The 16,425-nt window shown below is 43.5% G+C and overlaps 1 protein-coding gene and 1 non-coding gene across 2 annotated transcripts in view; one reads left to right on the forward strand and one right to left on the reverse strand.

Annotated features, from left to right (window-relative positions):
- The first annotated feature begins 597 nt into the window (after positions 1 to 597).
- Positions 598 to 16,425, forward strand: part of LOC116332912 (collagen alpha-1(XXV) chain) — a 153,091-nt gene continuing 137,263 nt past the window's right edge. Inside the window, exons 1-2 of the mRNA XM_039609768.1 lie at positions 598 to 1,254; positions 1,382 to 1,451. Coding sequence (XP_039465702.1) covers positions 955 to 1,254; positions 1,382 to 1,451 — 370 coding nt within the window. The 5' untranslated portion in view covers positions 598 to 954. The remainder of the gene's footprint in view (positions 1,255 to 1,381; positions 1,452 to 16,425) is intronic.
- On the reverse strand, positions 12,098 to 12,170 carry trnar-ccu. The gene has a single exon. It is a non-coding gene; the product is annotated as a tRNA-Arg (tRNA).

Raw genomic sequence — 16,425 nt, forward strand, 5'->3', positions numbered from 1 at the left:
GCACTTTGCTTACTTCATCTAAGTCACAATAGCAGTCTCCTCTGGAAAAAGAAAAAAAACGTGCCCACTGCTGATTTGAAAGTCCATTGTGTAGGATTTGGGAGGCACTGTTGCAATGGAATATGCATAATTATGTTTTTACTACTATATAATCACCCCAAAGTGTCATTTTCTCTTATTTTAGAATGGGCCCTTCATATTTCTATAGGGAGTGCGTGCTCTTCCACCCACAGTTTGCAGTGTTGGGCCAGAGTGGACATTTTGAGTTTGTAGTGGCCACCAATGGTACTCACACCGGCTTGGAGATGGAGGGTGAGGCCGCCGAATCCTACACACTGTCCGTTTAAGTCAAGTAATCATGTGGGTTATTTTTGCAAAAAGTTTCAAATGAATTAAAAAAAAAAATGTGGCTAAATGTGTCCCTGTTCTTACTGATCATCACTTCTTATCAACAAGCTAATGGCAACTGTTGCCCACTGGGCTGAAATAGCTCAAAAGGAGTGAGCCAATAAATTATGTTAATCAGTGGGACACGTTGGAGGCGTGTTGTTGCCTTCGTGAGGGGGGGAGCATGCCTGCGCCACGGAAAGGCTTCAGTCTTAATGCCGTGTCCTCTGCGTGCGCACTGCCTCCCGCTTCCACGCTCTCCCTCTCTACTGTTGAGTGCATAAGAGCGGTTTCCTCTGCAGACCACTTTGCAAAGCTCCGTGCAACAAGTTTGCAGGAGCAGCAGCGGCACGCCGTCACGCAGGTTGACTTCCCTCGGCTGGAGCTTGAGCGGCGCTCCACTCATCCATCTGTCGCTGTCACCACAAAGTCACCGTACGTGAACGCAGCATTGCAGGCGCACACACGCACGCTCACTCACTCACTCACACGGAGCAGAGTGCCATAAATTCGTGACTCCGCGCCAGATGCGGTTTGCTCTCAGCAGCGCGTGGAGTTATTAGTTAAATGGAGAACGCGGTGGCGAGAGGAGCATCTAAGTGCGTGGAAAAAATGGAGAAAGAAGTGTCGCCCAGGCAGAAGCGACACTACTGCCGCACGACTGCGCTGAACGTCTTCTCCTCGTTTTGCTCCGTGGCGTCCGTCGCCTTCTGCATTTTCCTGAGCATTAGCGGAGCTGACATCAAGAACCGAGTTGTGGATTTGGAGAGTGCCAAAGGCGAGCACACCTTCACCCGTACCCCCGGCTACTCCGTGGAGGATTTCAATTCACTGATAGAGGAAAGAGTGGACGAGCTGCTCTCTCAGGTAAGATTGGCGTATGCGCTCGGCTCTCCGGCACTTTGTTTTTGAGCCCTCCACTTGCGCGTAAATGGACCGTGGTTCACTCAAACGGCGAATGAATGAAAAACGATGCTTTTCTTTCACCTTTCAGCGCTCCTATGAGAATTTCGTCAAGATTCGGACCGCCAGACAAACATCACCTGAATGCAACTGCCCTCCAGGTAAAGGAAACTACTTTTCCAGTGCGGTGCGGGCGCGGGGTTGCATGTGGGAGTGTGAGGTACTGGCTTTTAAAGCGCGTTTGACTCCGAGCACAGGCTGGTGTGAGAATGAATGGAAGCTTTTCTCGGACAGGGTTTTTGTTTGTTTGCATGTTTGTAGTCGATTTCATTGAATCTGATGACACGTGACAGTGCTGATAGTTCAGGGGAGGTCTCCTGTGAAGGATGCGGACAGCTGAGCGCTCAATGCACCTAACAGAAAGAAAGGCATTTAACAGCCGTCTATACATAGAGGTGCTGAGAGATTGTCCGACTTGTGATGTTGCCTGCTCCCTTGTTCACATGGAGGAGAAGTGGGAGAGACTGAAATTCACATTTCTAACCAGTAGATGGAAACATTTATTCCTCCAGTGTAGCTCAGCATTCTGGTCATTTTAGGACTGAGCCGAGGTTGGGTTGCCAGTGCATCGTAAGGGGGGTGTCAAGGGGAATGTTCTGGATTTGAACTTGTGGGTTTATGGTTTACTTCTAAATGTTTGCCAAGCCACTATTGTGCATCAGTGTAAGTTAGCCTTCAGGGGGAAAAATAAAAAAAATAAAAAATAAAAACAGCCAGTCCTGCTCTTGAATGTGTGATTGACAGCTCCAGTTTCAACACAGTAAAAAACGAAGAAGAAAAGATAGAAATTGTAAAATAGCACCGACAGAAAACAGATAAAAATACAACATTAGCCGATAAGGTGAAATCCAGATGGCAGTGCAGCTCAAAGAAATTAATGAGTCCATTAGGTTTCCCTTTTGTATGCAGTTAGGTGGATATATGTTTGGCTTTTGACTCATTTCTTGTTATTTTAGCTGTTTACCAAGTTACAGTTATAAACATGAGCTTAAAGTGAAGACTGGGGGCATCGGGGACTTTGAGGGGTTGAAAACGAATGAAGACATTACAAAAAATCTCTCACACCTGCCCTTAAAATAGCTCATGAGTCCCTGAAAATGAGGGACGGTGTGTAAAAATTGCTGCAATTTTGTAACAGTTAATGCAACGTTTTTGTTCATCCCCTTGAATTATAGCTAAAAGTCTGATTGATAAGCCCACATTCATTAAATGACTCTGACCTCAGTTCTGTTTTTAAACAGCTACAATAATGTCACATCTCCATGTCCAGACATATACAGAGATAACAGGGTGTCAGCTAAGAGCTATATACTGTCAGTGATAAATAAAATGTGTCTATTTCGACTGATTCTCAGATAAAGTGAAGGATTCCGTCTTTGCCCAAAAGTTGACAGAATATGCATTTTAGGCTAAATGACCCAGTTAAAGTCCATCCATCATCTGAAAACTGCTTCGTCACAAAACCGAAAACAGGGCTGTGTTTTCTCAGCTCCTGAAAGTGCTGACATTGTGGAGTTATGTTCTTTACAAGTAAGTAACATCCTGCGGATTTCTTAAGGCTTTTCTTAATTACCTTTACATGCTTTTTCATACATGTGCCAAATATCAATATGAGCACCTCGAGTAATGCGTTCAAAAGGTCACCAGCAAGCATCCCGGCTCCTTAATGGTTATCCGACAGATGGGATGAATTGCTCCTTGATGTCAGAATGAAGTACACTGTATGGCCTGTCTAATAGCATGTTACTACAAAGCACTCTAGTAACATTTCCATGCTCTCAGTGAACCGCACGTGAACCTTTGCGCTCCTTCCTGGCACACTGCTGAACCACTAGGTAGACGGCATGCTGCGGGACGCTGACATGTTTTCTCAACTTTTTAAAGTTTGATGAAGAGGGGATCAGCCTCAGTCAACTCCAGCTGGGAATGTTACACAGTAAGTGTGAACATACTGTAGGTGACCTTTCTGGAAAAAGTCACAGTGCATAGTGGTGCTTGGAAGGTTTCATGGAAAATTCTCGGGTATTGGCAAACATCTGCACTGCAGGTCTGAAATTAAGGTGTTGAATCCCAACCAAAGAAAGTGCTTTGTTGTTGACCCTCAACCCCTGACCTCCCCCTTTTTTTTCTTTTTCCTTCACCCTGCCAAATATGAACAGCAACGCAATAAAAAATATGTTTATATACCATAATCAGACACGGGCACAAGAAGAAACAAGACTAGTGCGAGTGATAATCCCAAACGAAAGATCCTTAATCTTCAGTTTTCACAAGTGCTCTATCAACTGCAAATGTCTCATCTGCAGAGTGGGCATGCCTGAATTAATGAGCCAGAAGTACTGCGAGTATTAACCATAATGAGACACTCACAATCAGGCGGCTCTCTGTTCTCAATCCCTGTCATATGTTTGCTATTTATTTTCTCCCTCCACATTTCTATAAAGGGGCAGAGAATAAAACAATGCAAACATTTCACATCAAATGAAGCGAGACGACGCTAAAAACCAAGACGGCTCCGAGCTCGATCCTGGAAGCTGGCAGCTAGCCGTGGTCTCTTATTCCCGCCCCTCCCCAACCCCCATTTATTTTTTGAACTATGATTTCATACAAAACACATATATCATCAGTGTACTTTGAAGAATCTGGTTTAAAAATCCAAACGCTCACGCAGTGTAAGCGTATTACGCACGCAACTTTCAGTAATACTTTGTTAGTGCTTTGGAGCGAGCTCTTTCCAGGCAAATAACTTTATACTCTATGAATTCTGAATGGGCTCACTCAATATCTAGCCTCTCCTCTGTGTAGGAGACAGCCTGTGGCTCAGATGAGGTCTTTTTTTTCCCTCCCTCTCTCTCTCTTTGAGGGGAGGACCGTAATGTGCTTTTCACAGTCTTCACTTTATTGCTGTCAAAGAAGATGGAGTGGTTACACAGACAGAGCAATGGTCCATAGCTTGGGGATATTTTATAGGTTGTTCCTGAATCATGGCAAGTTTTTCGCCGTCTTTATCTGAGAAAGTCGGCTGTGAACTTCTACTGTGTTTTATTCATGCTGATGTCACTCCTGGCGGGAAAAAAAGTGATGGGTTTGCCGGTGCTGTTTGTCACCTTAACAGCGAGGGGGGTATTGCTTTGTGTTATTACTCGGTTATTACTTTCTGAGGGACAAACACCATTTTGACACGGGCTAACTTTTCCCTGCAAACTGGCACAGTCTGTAGTCGAGCTAGAGATGTGTCTCCTGGGATGGCAGTGCCTGTCAGTCGGTCCATCACTTTGGTGCAGGCTGAAATATCTCAACCAGAAGGACGTTTCGCTATGACATTTACGGCCCACAGAGGATGACTCCTGCTGATTGCTAGACTTTTCCCCTTCCTCAACCAGCGTGTTAACGCTTCTCGGATGGAATGGCATGAAATTTAATATTAATAATCCATCCACCTCCCACTACATCGCGTGCAGACACATTTGCTCCCTGTGAAAAATCACTATTTTGTCTTATATGACAAAGCCAGCAAGCTAAGACACCTCAATCAAGCCGTCAGATGAGGTCGGCATCCATCTCTAAAGGAACAAACAGGTGGGTCTAGCATATGCTATTAAATGATCCGGATAGAAACTAACTAAACCCACAGAAAGCTAATCTAGCATAGACTGCAGGATAGATTAACAGCTCAGTAAGACATAGAAATGGAGACCACTACACTCTCCTATGGTTTTTTTCACTTACCCAGTGAGGAGGGGGGCGAGCCTTTTCACACCATTAAGGAGACAGAAAATTACATTGCAGACATAAAAAATGATCAGGGATGAAGAATAGTGAAAAAAATATATTTGGAGTGTAGAGTGGTAAAAAGGGATCTCCAAATAGCCCACGTATGTCTGACAAAATAGCCAGCAGACAGAGTAAGTGTGTGTGTGAGTGCCATGTTTTGACAAGAAGGTACACAGCGTGAATTAAAACATATGGATTGAGTTTTAGTGTGAGTTTAGTGTGTGGTGGGGCGCCCAGCACAGAAACTGCAGAGCCAAATTACTCACTTTGAACAACAGTAAGTTATCCTGAGCTTCACATTGTCTGAAAACGTATTTTACACCCTCCGTTACGATTAGGGAGTAAATCAAACCTGTGAAACCATCATGATGTGAGAATGTCTCCAGTTGCACCCACACTGTGCTCTACACTGAAGCGAGTCCCTTTATAATAATTGTTTCAGCATTCGCGGGCTGTTTTTCTTCTTCTTTTTTAATGTGCGTGTACCTTCTCCTTCCCTGGGATCTGCATTCCAAACAGGGCCTGTTGTTTAATGGGACCATAATAAAATGTGCCGTCAGCAAGCACTGGTGGTTTGCGCTTTCTCCTGTTTACTCACCCATACGCCTAATTCCCCGCCCCCGCGCAGCCCCCTTTCCCCGCTCTGCAGCATTTCTTGATGTTAACACTTCAAAAAGCCTGGCAGCAAAACACTGGCTGAAGCACTCTTGAGAAAACAGGAACATATTACTTGTAATGTGTGGGACTTTGTTCCCCCCCAAAACACCCAGTAGTGCTTGTCAAGTGCAGAAGGGCAGCAGGGGGCCACATCAGCTGGATGTTCTGTCTTTTAGATTGCAAAATACAATCATAAGCACATGCAGCTTTTTTCCTTTCATCCTTGTCATCTCCTGACTTGATCTGATTTCTTTACCAACAGCGAAAATACACACATTTCAAACCAGTCCCAACTTTCTCCACCCAATCGCTCCTTTTCAACTCTTTGTGGCCACGCTGGTTTCCAGTCTCCCTTTCTGGCTCACCAAGTGTGTAATCCCTCTGGCCTGATACAGTTACAGTCATGCCAATCCCCTCAGATATCCTCACCTCAGTAGAGGCAACTGGTAATTAATCACTGACAGCTTTTGAATTAAGCCCTCTGTGTGGTTTGGTGGTGGGAGGTGCACTAATAGCCATGTAATCACTGAGTGATAGGTAAAGCTAAGCAGACTTCCAGGTAGCCACTGAGGCCAGCTGCTTCTGGTTAAGTGAGTCCGGTCAGGCTGTTTTTGTGACCACGTGAGGTCGGAGACAATGTTGGAGCCCAGGAAACTCTGCCTGGAGGCAAAGGTGAACAGGCAATTATGATTTTGATTGCTGTTCAATTGCATATAAGTATATCGCCATAAAAAAGAACAGTGGACTCCAGATAGTGACTAACATCTTGCCGGGGTCATTTTATGCATGAAAAGCCTGACTCATTCACCTCCGACTCCACATCATTCCCAATAAATTGACATGACGTGATTTATCGGGATGAATCATCACAAGTGGTACTTTTACCTTAATTTCCAATATTTACACAAGGCTGGTTATAATTGGCAGGGAACACATGGTTTCTTTATTTGACACAACAGTTTTTACAGGAGATGGTGAAGTCGCTCTGTTGAATGCACTGGAACTGACTGCGGGGCTATGAAAGGGTGACGCACTTTTCTCTTTTTAACTATACATTAAGCTGAGGGGACGCTCATAATGGAGAGCAGATCACATGATTTTTCTATGAGCGATGTCAACAGCACTCTGCTGGAGATTCAAGCACCTCAGGCTGGGAGAACGGGGCCAAAGGAATGGACCAGAATCCAAATGCTCTTGCCTAATGGTTCGTCTCATGTGTCCTCGAAACATTTCCTGGCGGTGATCCTCAGTCGTCATTTTGTGTGGAATAAAGCAGGAAGCATGGAGATCCTGTCTTGGCTGCTTATACACTTACTACTTGGAAATGAAGAGGTTTCCATCACCAGAACTTTGAAAGCCTGTGGCACACCCAACCACTGAATAAAAGAATTGTCTCCTTTTATTTAATTTTTGGACATGCTTTCTTCTTTGGCACCTTTTCTGCATTATCAAAGCACAACGCTGAACAATGAGATACAAATTATTAAAGGTGGAGCACCCTTAGAGCAGTGTGGCTTCATGCCTTTCGTTAAGGCTTCTCGCCCTGCGTGCATGTGCTCGCGTGCTTGTTCCTGTTCCTAATTTGGGAAGTTAGTCCTCACATTTTGTGGTTTCTTTGGTTTTTTTAGATCAAAATGTAGAAACAAAAAAGATTCTGCAAAGATGATTATAAAACGTCGTGCTACGTTCCTGCCGATTAACCAGATGTCTGCATATTCATCTTGGTGGTCGTGATGCATGCTAACACAGCTTCTGCTCACATTGCCCTGTAACCTCCAATGTGAAATCACTGCTGTTGGTCTGCCTTGATGCTCCCTCTCCCAGGATCCAGCAGGCTTATGTGAGAGCAGGGTGGCAAATCATCCACAAAAGACGACTTATAAACCCTCTGCCTCGTAGCGCTGGGTGCCCTCTGACACTAGATTGAAAGTTGAAGTTGTGCTCCCTCTGAAAACTACTGAAGTCTCCTTCTTCATGAGCCTGCATACTCATCCCTGACCTGCAAGTATTCAGACAGACAAGTGATACCCTTTCAATGCCTCTCCTGGGGAAGCGTCTAAAGTAGTCATTGTTTGCCATTTGTGAAGCATTGCTGGTTGTACATCAGCGCGAATAACTATTACAGTGACATTACTATAATATTACATTAATTGGCTGGTAACCGTGTTGCTAGTGTTTCTCAGCTGCATGCTCTCTGATTTAGATTTCAGTCTAACCCAACTGTCTGAACGAGTACATGTTTAATTTCTTTTCACTGTAAGAATGACTTTCCAGTGTCTGTCATCAAATTCAAATCAGTGTAGCTTGATGATGCCAGCCTTCATGGAAATTCTGGGCTCCAGACAGAAGAAAACTAGGAACCCCCGAGGCGCTCCCCACATGCTCCTGCACCCGCGTTCCTTGCCTGTGGCTTTGTGCCCCAGGCCTGTCAGGCCTCGCAGGCATGGAGGATGGAGGGTGAGGGGCACAGATGCCGCTGCTCTGTATTTCATCAGCCTAATAAGAATAGTCACTGCAAATAAAACAGGCTGGTGTGTCACAGCAGAAAGCGATGGTTTTGCCAGTGTGTGGATGTTATGCAAACTATTGTTGATATAGTCTACCCGCTATTTATGGGCTTTTCTAGAAACAATACATGGATGGCCTTTGCTGAGCCCCATGTTTTGTTTATATGCATCATTTACTTAAGTCCACAGTCTGATTGCAGCTTGAGCTTTTCCATGTAATGATCACTTCCAAAGCTCCAAAAATGGCAAATTCCGATTCAGATTGTAGGTGAACACAGAGAAGCTTTCTATCAGTAGAAGAGCTGGTGACACTGAGACAAACAGTGATCGAAGGTCAGCAATCTTTAAGTGCTCAGAAAACAACCTAACACAAACAAAACTGAGACGGGCTGGACGTATAGCACCTTTCTACTCAACGTGAGCACTCACAGCACTTTTTAGGATGAGTCTCATTCGCCCAATCAGTCACTCACTCACTCCGTGTCTTCCGAAAGGATACTTTGACACATTACTTTTGGAAAAAGGAGCCAAAGACACATACCTCTGTTTGCATCAGAGGAGCTGAAGTAGAGTAGAGTTTTAGTCCCAGTGTAAAAGCGAATCTGTCACCATCATGCATCTCCATCCTAAAAACGGAAGCTCTGAACTCCTTAAGGAAACCTCAGAATGCTGAATTCCTGTGTCATGTTCCTCTTTCCAGAGGAGCAAAGTATGGGGTGGAAATCGACCAAGACCCGAAGGTTCTGCGGTGGGTCATTAAAGCTGCCCAGAATATTACTGGCACTCGGTAAACTGCGATATCGATGAGCTGCTGAGCCCAAAGGGAAGCCAATAAGATAATACCTACCCCAACCACAGCTTGTTCCCAGTGCTCATATCTGGCGATCAATAGAAGTATTCCCTGATGTACCACTAGATTTCGGAGCAGTTTCTTTCCTCAGGTGGAGAGATTGATGAGTTTATCTCTAACACTTGACTACAAATAATAGCTGTACTTTTCTATTTTTCATTCATTTGTCTTTTTTCTTCTCAGTAGCATAAAGGTATTACATAAAGGGTTTTTCTTTTGCACACTGAACATGCATTATCGTGTACAGAGAAGCTCAAACATTCAAGAGATGTTGAGAACACTTGAGGACTTTTATTTCCAGGGTTTTTTGTATACTTCAAGTTCAATTATTTACAGTGGTTGTAAACATTTATTAGCGCTAATAATTTGAAACGCCCGCTCATCAATTTTTAAACCATGTAGTTTCAGCACAAACAAGCAGGCAGTCCCTCAAGCTATTCAAAGACAGCGGGGAATCAGGCAATTTGTCAAAGTGGAAAAAGTGATGGAGGCAAGCTGGGTTTGCCCAGCGGCTGGCCAAATGATGTATGCTCCCAGACTCCCCACGGGGTACGCCAAGCAGTCGGTCGGATCAGACTGTTGTGTTTCCCGTCCACTGGGCTGATACACCTTTTCTGGGTGTTTCTTAATGAAAGATAATCTCCTGTTTGTTCCTCCTTTTTACTGCCTCTTCTTCTAGGTTCATTTTAAGATATCATAATGTCCCGCATCAAATCCTCTTGGCGTCCTTGATGACAACCAGTAAACAGAGGACTTGCGTACTGTCTGGCGGCTCTTACTTCTCTGATAAATGTAAAGTAAAAAATGAGTCATGCTGTAGATCAGGGAGGGTAATAAACACACTGAGCAATTATTCGAGCCCTTTTGCACTCACATATGTGCTGTTGCACATCTGTGAACACAACTGGACAGCAGAATATGCTGATATAACCCCCTCGGAGTACAAATATGGAGACAACAGTATCACAGAAACATGCCACCACAGAGCCTTGGTAGCTTGGCGATTGGCGCTGGGAAATATTTCTATGTTATTATGTGTCCTTTCTCAATTAAGAAAGGAAGAAAGCGTGGAATAAAATGAAATGAGGCCATTCATTCTTAATCTCTGTCAACTGTGATGTTAAAAACAGTGTGGAATGCGGTTTTCTAATTACAGCTTATGTAATACTATTTTTCCACAATATTTATGATTACTTTTGCCCCCCTTTAGCATGCAATTAATCTAGAACATGCAGTGAAATAACAACAAACAGTACGGTGCCCCACGTGGCAGCTTGCCAGATTTAGCCTACCTGTGAACGTACATGCGTGCACTGCATCACTGTCAGCGAAGATGAATTGATACGCAGAAAGTCGCTTCGTCGTCTGGTCGCAGCTCAGACGGTATTGCTTCGAGAGAGCCCCTCCCCTTCTATCTGATGAAGAAGAGGGTAGAAACAGCTGTGTAAGCCACAGTTAAGGCTTGGAAAACCCAGCAGTAGACAGACAACCCTGTGCACTTTAATTTAATTGGCTGGTCATACGATACAGTTCAAGCAGGCTAGACGCCTCGTTAAATGGTAATTTCTGACAGCTTGATAAACGGCATTAATGCTGCGTGGTGGCCTCAAAATAGGCCTCATTTCTAGTCTTAAATGGAGGGACTAAATTCAGAAGTTGAAGACATAAATATAATAAGTGCCCATCTGCATACCTAATTGCTTTTCTTCTGTCAGCCACTTTGAAAACCTTGCAAGCTTTTTATTACTTTGAAAACTTACGGTCAGGTTATGTGTAATATTAGGAATTGCTTACAAGGGTAAAGACAGAGTTATGCATTCATGAAATAATTTTATTTGTTGAACCAGTCAAAAATCAGCAGGAGCAGGTATTTTGACACATTGTGAAGGGCTGCAAAACGTAATGCAAAAGAAGAAATGTGGGTTCGTACTTCTACTAGCTGGTTTACCAATATATAATGGAAAATAGCTACTATCAAACTACATTATATTTTGGAAATACAAATGTAGTGATGAATGAAACCACCAAATCACTACAACAGTCACCTCAAGGTACTTTATACTGTAAGGTAAAGAGCCTACAATAATACAGAGAAGTCCCCAACAATCCGACGACGCCCTGTGAGCAAGCACTTGGCGAAAGTGGTGAGGAAAAGTCCCTTTCAACAGGAAGAAACCACCAACTGACCCAGGCTCAGGGAAGGGCGGCCATCTGCCATGTTTGGGGGTGAGGCGAAGGAGACAGGACGAAAGACAAGACAAAGGAAACATGGATGTCAAAACAAAGCAGTTAATGCACTTTCTTTTCAGTCTCTGGTAAGTAAGAGACATGGTCAAGATGACCTACTGGAGTTAAAACCGAGGATCAGAAGGGGCAAGAAAGGCGATTTGGTTCACTTCAGAGAACGATCTCAAAAAGAGAAAGTATCCAGTGAGTGGTTGTTCTCTGGACAAAAAGCCCTTCTCAGTGACATTACAAGTCTGAAGAGAATAGCCAGACTGCTTTGGGTTGATAGAAAAGCAACAGGAACTTAAAGAATTCTTAGCAGTAAGGAGAATAAAAAGTATCTCTTAACTTTTCAAATCTTGACGTGATTTGACATGTTGAGTATAGCCCAGTCCAAACCTGGGCTACACTTTGCGTAAACTTACAATCTTCTATTGTCATATTTGACAATAGAAGATTGTCTTGGTGTCCTGTTCTGATGAGGCTCAATTTCTGTTGCAATATTTGAATGGGAGGCTCAGAATTTGGCTTGAACAACATAAAAACATGAGTCCATGCTGACTTGTAGCAACAGTTCAGGGTATTGCTGAGCATCATCCAAACATCACAGTCTATCTGAATACTGTTGATGACCATATGTTTTAGAAGATTGCGATTAATTTCAACCAGTTTTAAATGGTGAGGGGATGTGAGTAATAAAGGACTGAATCACCCTTTTTTCCAAAAAAATCTTCACCCCAGATGGGACTCGAACCCACAATCCCTGGCTTAGGAGGCCAGTGCCTTATCCATTAGGCCACTGGGGCTCTGTTATTGGCTTCCTGTAATAAGGACAGGTGTCACGAGGCAAACAACTGCATAATGGTGCCTTTAAACATATGTGTTACAGTGTACATGTATAAAAGTCATAATGTTTTTAAATCTGTCCACCAATTTAAAGGTAAGAGTAGCACTCTCTTTGCTCTGGTGCACACTGTTGATGATTATCTCAGCTGAATATGCCATTCATCTGGCTTCATGCTGCTCACTCTGAGGTTGATGGGTAGTTTGAGTGCATTCGTACAGTTGTGTTTGTTAGGTTTTAATGAATCCGCCCCACTGAGTGGAAATGTTATGAGATTGTAAAGCAGAATACCTCGTGCATATTTTATACGTTTCACTTGTAAACATGAAAGCATAAAGTTCATTTGTGCCCAATGTAACATCAAGTTGATGCGTTTTTACAAAAAGCCTGTCAAGTTGCACTTTAACTGTTTTCTAATGCTTACATGTTTGCATGTATTAATGCCGGTTTTATTATTATAGACATTACCGCATTTGTGATATTAACTAGGTTACTTGTTGTTCTATGAGTGTCATCTAAAGTGTGCCCGCGTGCACTTTTTTTAAAATGAAGAATTTGCTTCAAGAAGATAGCAACATATTGGGTACTTACAGCGATGCCTCAGGTGTAAGGCTTTAAATCAAATCCAGCTTTTCAGACTCTATCAGTGACGTCATGCCGAGCTTTGTCGGGATCCAGGTTAATGAGCCACTTCCCATGAGCCCTGCTGCTATCTGAAGCATCTCCAGTTCTCATGAGTTTCTCGTACCGGTGCAGCAACCCAAAATTAACTCTTCACCAAGACTTGACTGTGTCTGCATGTTGGCTTGAACTTGAAGTACTGATCGCTTACCGCCTGCCGTGGCAGTTGCATGGCGATTCAGGCACAGAGTCCACTGTATAACTTCAACATATTCTAAAACTTGAATGCATATTCATGGCATGAAACTGTCGAGAAGTGCACTCCTGCAGAATATCATATTTAAATGTTCCGCTTTGCGTCAACGTTTACTCAAAGTTCAATCTTATGCTTCTGTTACAGATTTGCAGTTGTTTAATTGATGTCATTTTTCCTCCTTTTCTCTGAATTGTAAATATTTACTATTTCGTAAGTGCACCTCTGAGTGTTCCCGCTGCTTCCCCGCTGTTTGAGCGCCGTTTCATAAATGCCATGTTTATAGCTTTGAAGCTTGAGCGGAGTAAGATTCAGTCACAGTGATGGTTGACGAGGCCTTTTTATATATTAAAAAAATCATATATATCCACTTTATGGTCATAATTCAGTTAGCAGTGTGTTGTCAAGGTTATCTCCATTGTGAGTCTGAACAAAAAAAACATAACGCCCTTTGAAGACTTTCCCTTCACAGCAGATTTACCAGGTGTCAGCCTGACTGATCTGAGGTGCTTCAGGTAGAGATAGTGTCTCTCTGTTATAAATGGTAAAAGATGTGTAAGGACCCATCACCTCTTTGCCCTTGAACTTCAAACAAATTACCTTCCCAGCATGCTTCCCACCTGCGCTGCTACTGTGAAACATTTTAATAGCTATGGTGGTGGTCGTGGTGGGGGGGATAAATAAAAAAATAAATAACGGAGAAGAAACAGGAATTAGCAGGAAGCTCGTTTCGGCTGATTAAATGGAGCGTAACGCTAGTCTGTTGTGCCGTGGGATTTGGTACCAGAGATAAGATGACTTATCCAAATGCACGTGCAATCTGAATTTAAGCAATATGGAGCATTTCGTAAACATACTGACACCCTAATGACTCGTTCGGCATCAGCATGCGTTTGCTGTCAGCTCCCACGGACTTTCATGTAGCATAACAAATGAGAGGGAAAGTCTTTCACATGTGTGGGTTTCGCGGATCCCCAGTGTAACATAGACTTGATCATATACTTGTTTTCTTAAAGCAGTTAGTCATGCGCTGTTGGCTATCCCACCTATGAACTGGGAGGTACTTCTTTTTTTGAGGTGGAGGTCAGTTGGCAGGAGCTGGCAAAGCATCTGCATTACCCCAAATGTCAGGGCTCAGTAATATGAGGGTGTAGGTTTCATCTGAGTGAGAACAGGGAATAACACGACATAACTCAGTGGAACTCAAGATTTAAACCAAAGAAACACTGAGTCCCACAGGAGCCGCTGTACTCTTGTGAATGTCAAACCCATAAATCTACATTTTGCCAGCTCCGGATCCAGTTGCAGTTTGAGACCGTGCTGCTGAATTAAAAGAAATCACTGAAAATTCTTTATTATTTAATATTTAATATAGCAATTCTCCGCTGAGGTGGATATTACAGGTAAAGGTAAAAGGAGAGTATCATATTGTCTATTCAGCAAAGTCCTCTGAGACTTCCTAATAGAAGGAATATACAAAGTTGGATGAAAACTCTTCACCACCCTTAACACTCTATACGGATTGCATTTCTATGAGCGGTGGCAAAGCAAGACCAAAATCAGTGAGTTGGATATGAAGCTGCAGTACCTCTGAGAGGTGTCACGTGAAGCAGAGTACAGTGCTGACAGAGGCCATATGGCATCGTTTTAGGTTGCAAATTTGCCCCGCGGCTCTGGCTGTGATGTTATGGTGGCAGGCTCTGCTGAATAAATGCGATCTCTGCACAGGCTGTGCACATTCAGTCATTTTATATAGCAAGTAACATTATTTGTGGGCACATGCAAGCTTGGAAGCTGACTGAGATGCTCAGGGTGAAAAACAACATCTTGCAAGTGCAAAGGCCGGTGTGAGAACTTCTATACCTCTCTCTCGTGCTATATCGTTCTCCCGATAGGTTTCTGACACTCTACCCCAGGTAGACTACTCCCCTCTGCCCTGTTCTCAGATTAGCATGTGTTGGCCAAAGTCAACAAGGAGAGGAGTGAGGAAACAAGTTCTCATTCGCACTAAGGTTGCTAATACCTCACCATATCTGATGGCAGACTTTGAGATGTGTCACATGGACTGAAATAAATTTAAATCTAATAAATACAATGAGTGTATTATTACTTTTAGCTTAGATTTCTGGAGGGTGGAGACTAATAAAGTGCCTCTAAAGAGGAAAAGGATGTCTGGAGTTTGTGCGAAAAAGAAAAGTGTCAAATATTTGGACTGCGTTAACTCTCTAACTCTCAGAAAACTTTAGGAACAAATAAAAACTCACGCGTAACAATACACAGCGCGTACCTGTGCGTATCTATAACATAAACGCCTTTGCATTACAACGTGTGGTTTTTCCACAGTCAACCACTAAAGTACCCATAAAACAAAGCTGAGGGGGAAAAAGTGCTCGGCTGTGTGCGTCTGCGGCGAACACTTGTTGTGTCGTTTCGAGTTTTCCCATGGCAGAGGCAAATAGCTTGTAAAACAAGTTACGCAAAAGTCACCAAAACATCATCACGGCTCTGCTTGCCACCGCTTGATGTCAAAATTGGGTCATGTTGAAGGCCCTTCCCAGCCCGCCCGTGTTTAATTGCCATGTGCTAAAGAATTTCCCATGTGCACACAAACCAGTCAAGCCTGGTGAGACCTAATAATTGTTCAGTCAACTCTTTGTGCTGCTGTCTGCATTCACGCTGCCAGATTTCCCCCCCCTTCCTTTCTCCGAACGAGATCTCACCACGCTTGCAATGGCGGCACAGAAAGATTCGATACTTGACGGGGGTTATCTGCTCAGCAATCCCTTTGCTACATAAAAGACATGTTTAGCTACGTGGTTTCCGGGCCAGGAGCTAAGCTGTCTTTTTACAAGCAATCTTTGACTCACAAGGGACATTTATTCCTTCCTTTCCACCAGTGTTCCCCCTTGTCTGCTTTGTCCAGTTGCCTCTTTCTTCCTCTCAAAGGCTCTCTGCAGCTTCAGCGAGAGGAGCATAGGGACGCAAGCTTTTTAGGGTCTACTGAATGGATTTATCGACTGGGTGAGGCAAAAAATAAATAAATAAATGAATAAAAGTGACCGAAATAAGCAGCAATGAGAAAAGCAGAACTGGTGAGGGGAAAAAATACACTTTGTTTAAACCAGAGCAGCCTGTGTGTGCGTGCTGCTGATATGGATTTCCCCCTGAGAAGGTTCAGGTCCCCAAATTCCTCCTCAAACAGGCCTCAAATAAAAAAAAAAGATTTATTTGGCTTTTTGCCTCAGACTTGGAGGGAAATAACGGGAAGCAAACTGGGGTTTTTAGCATGCGCTCTCCAAAAAGGGTTTTCTGTGACGCTTCAGAATGATAAATTATAGAAATG

This window comes from Oreochromis aureus, linkage group 3, assembly GCF_013358895.1.
Source record: "Oreochromis aureus strain Israel breed Guangdong linkage group 3, ZZ_aureus, whole genome shotgun sequence".
NCBI classification, from domain to species: domain Eukaryota; kingdom Metazoa; phylum Chordata; class Actinopteri; order Cichliformes; family Cichlidae; genus Oreochromis; species Oreochromis aureus.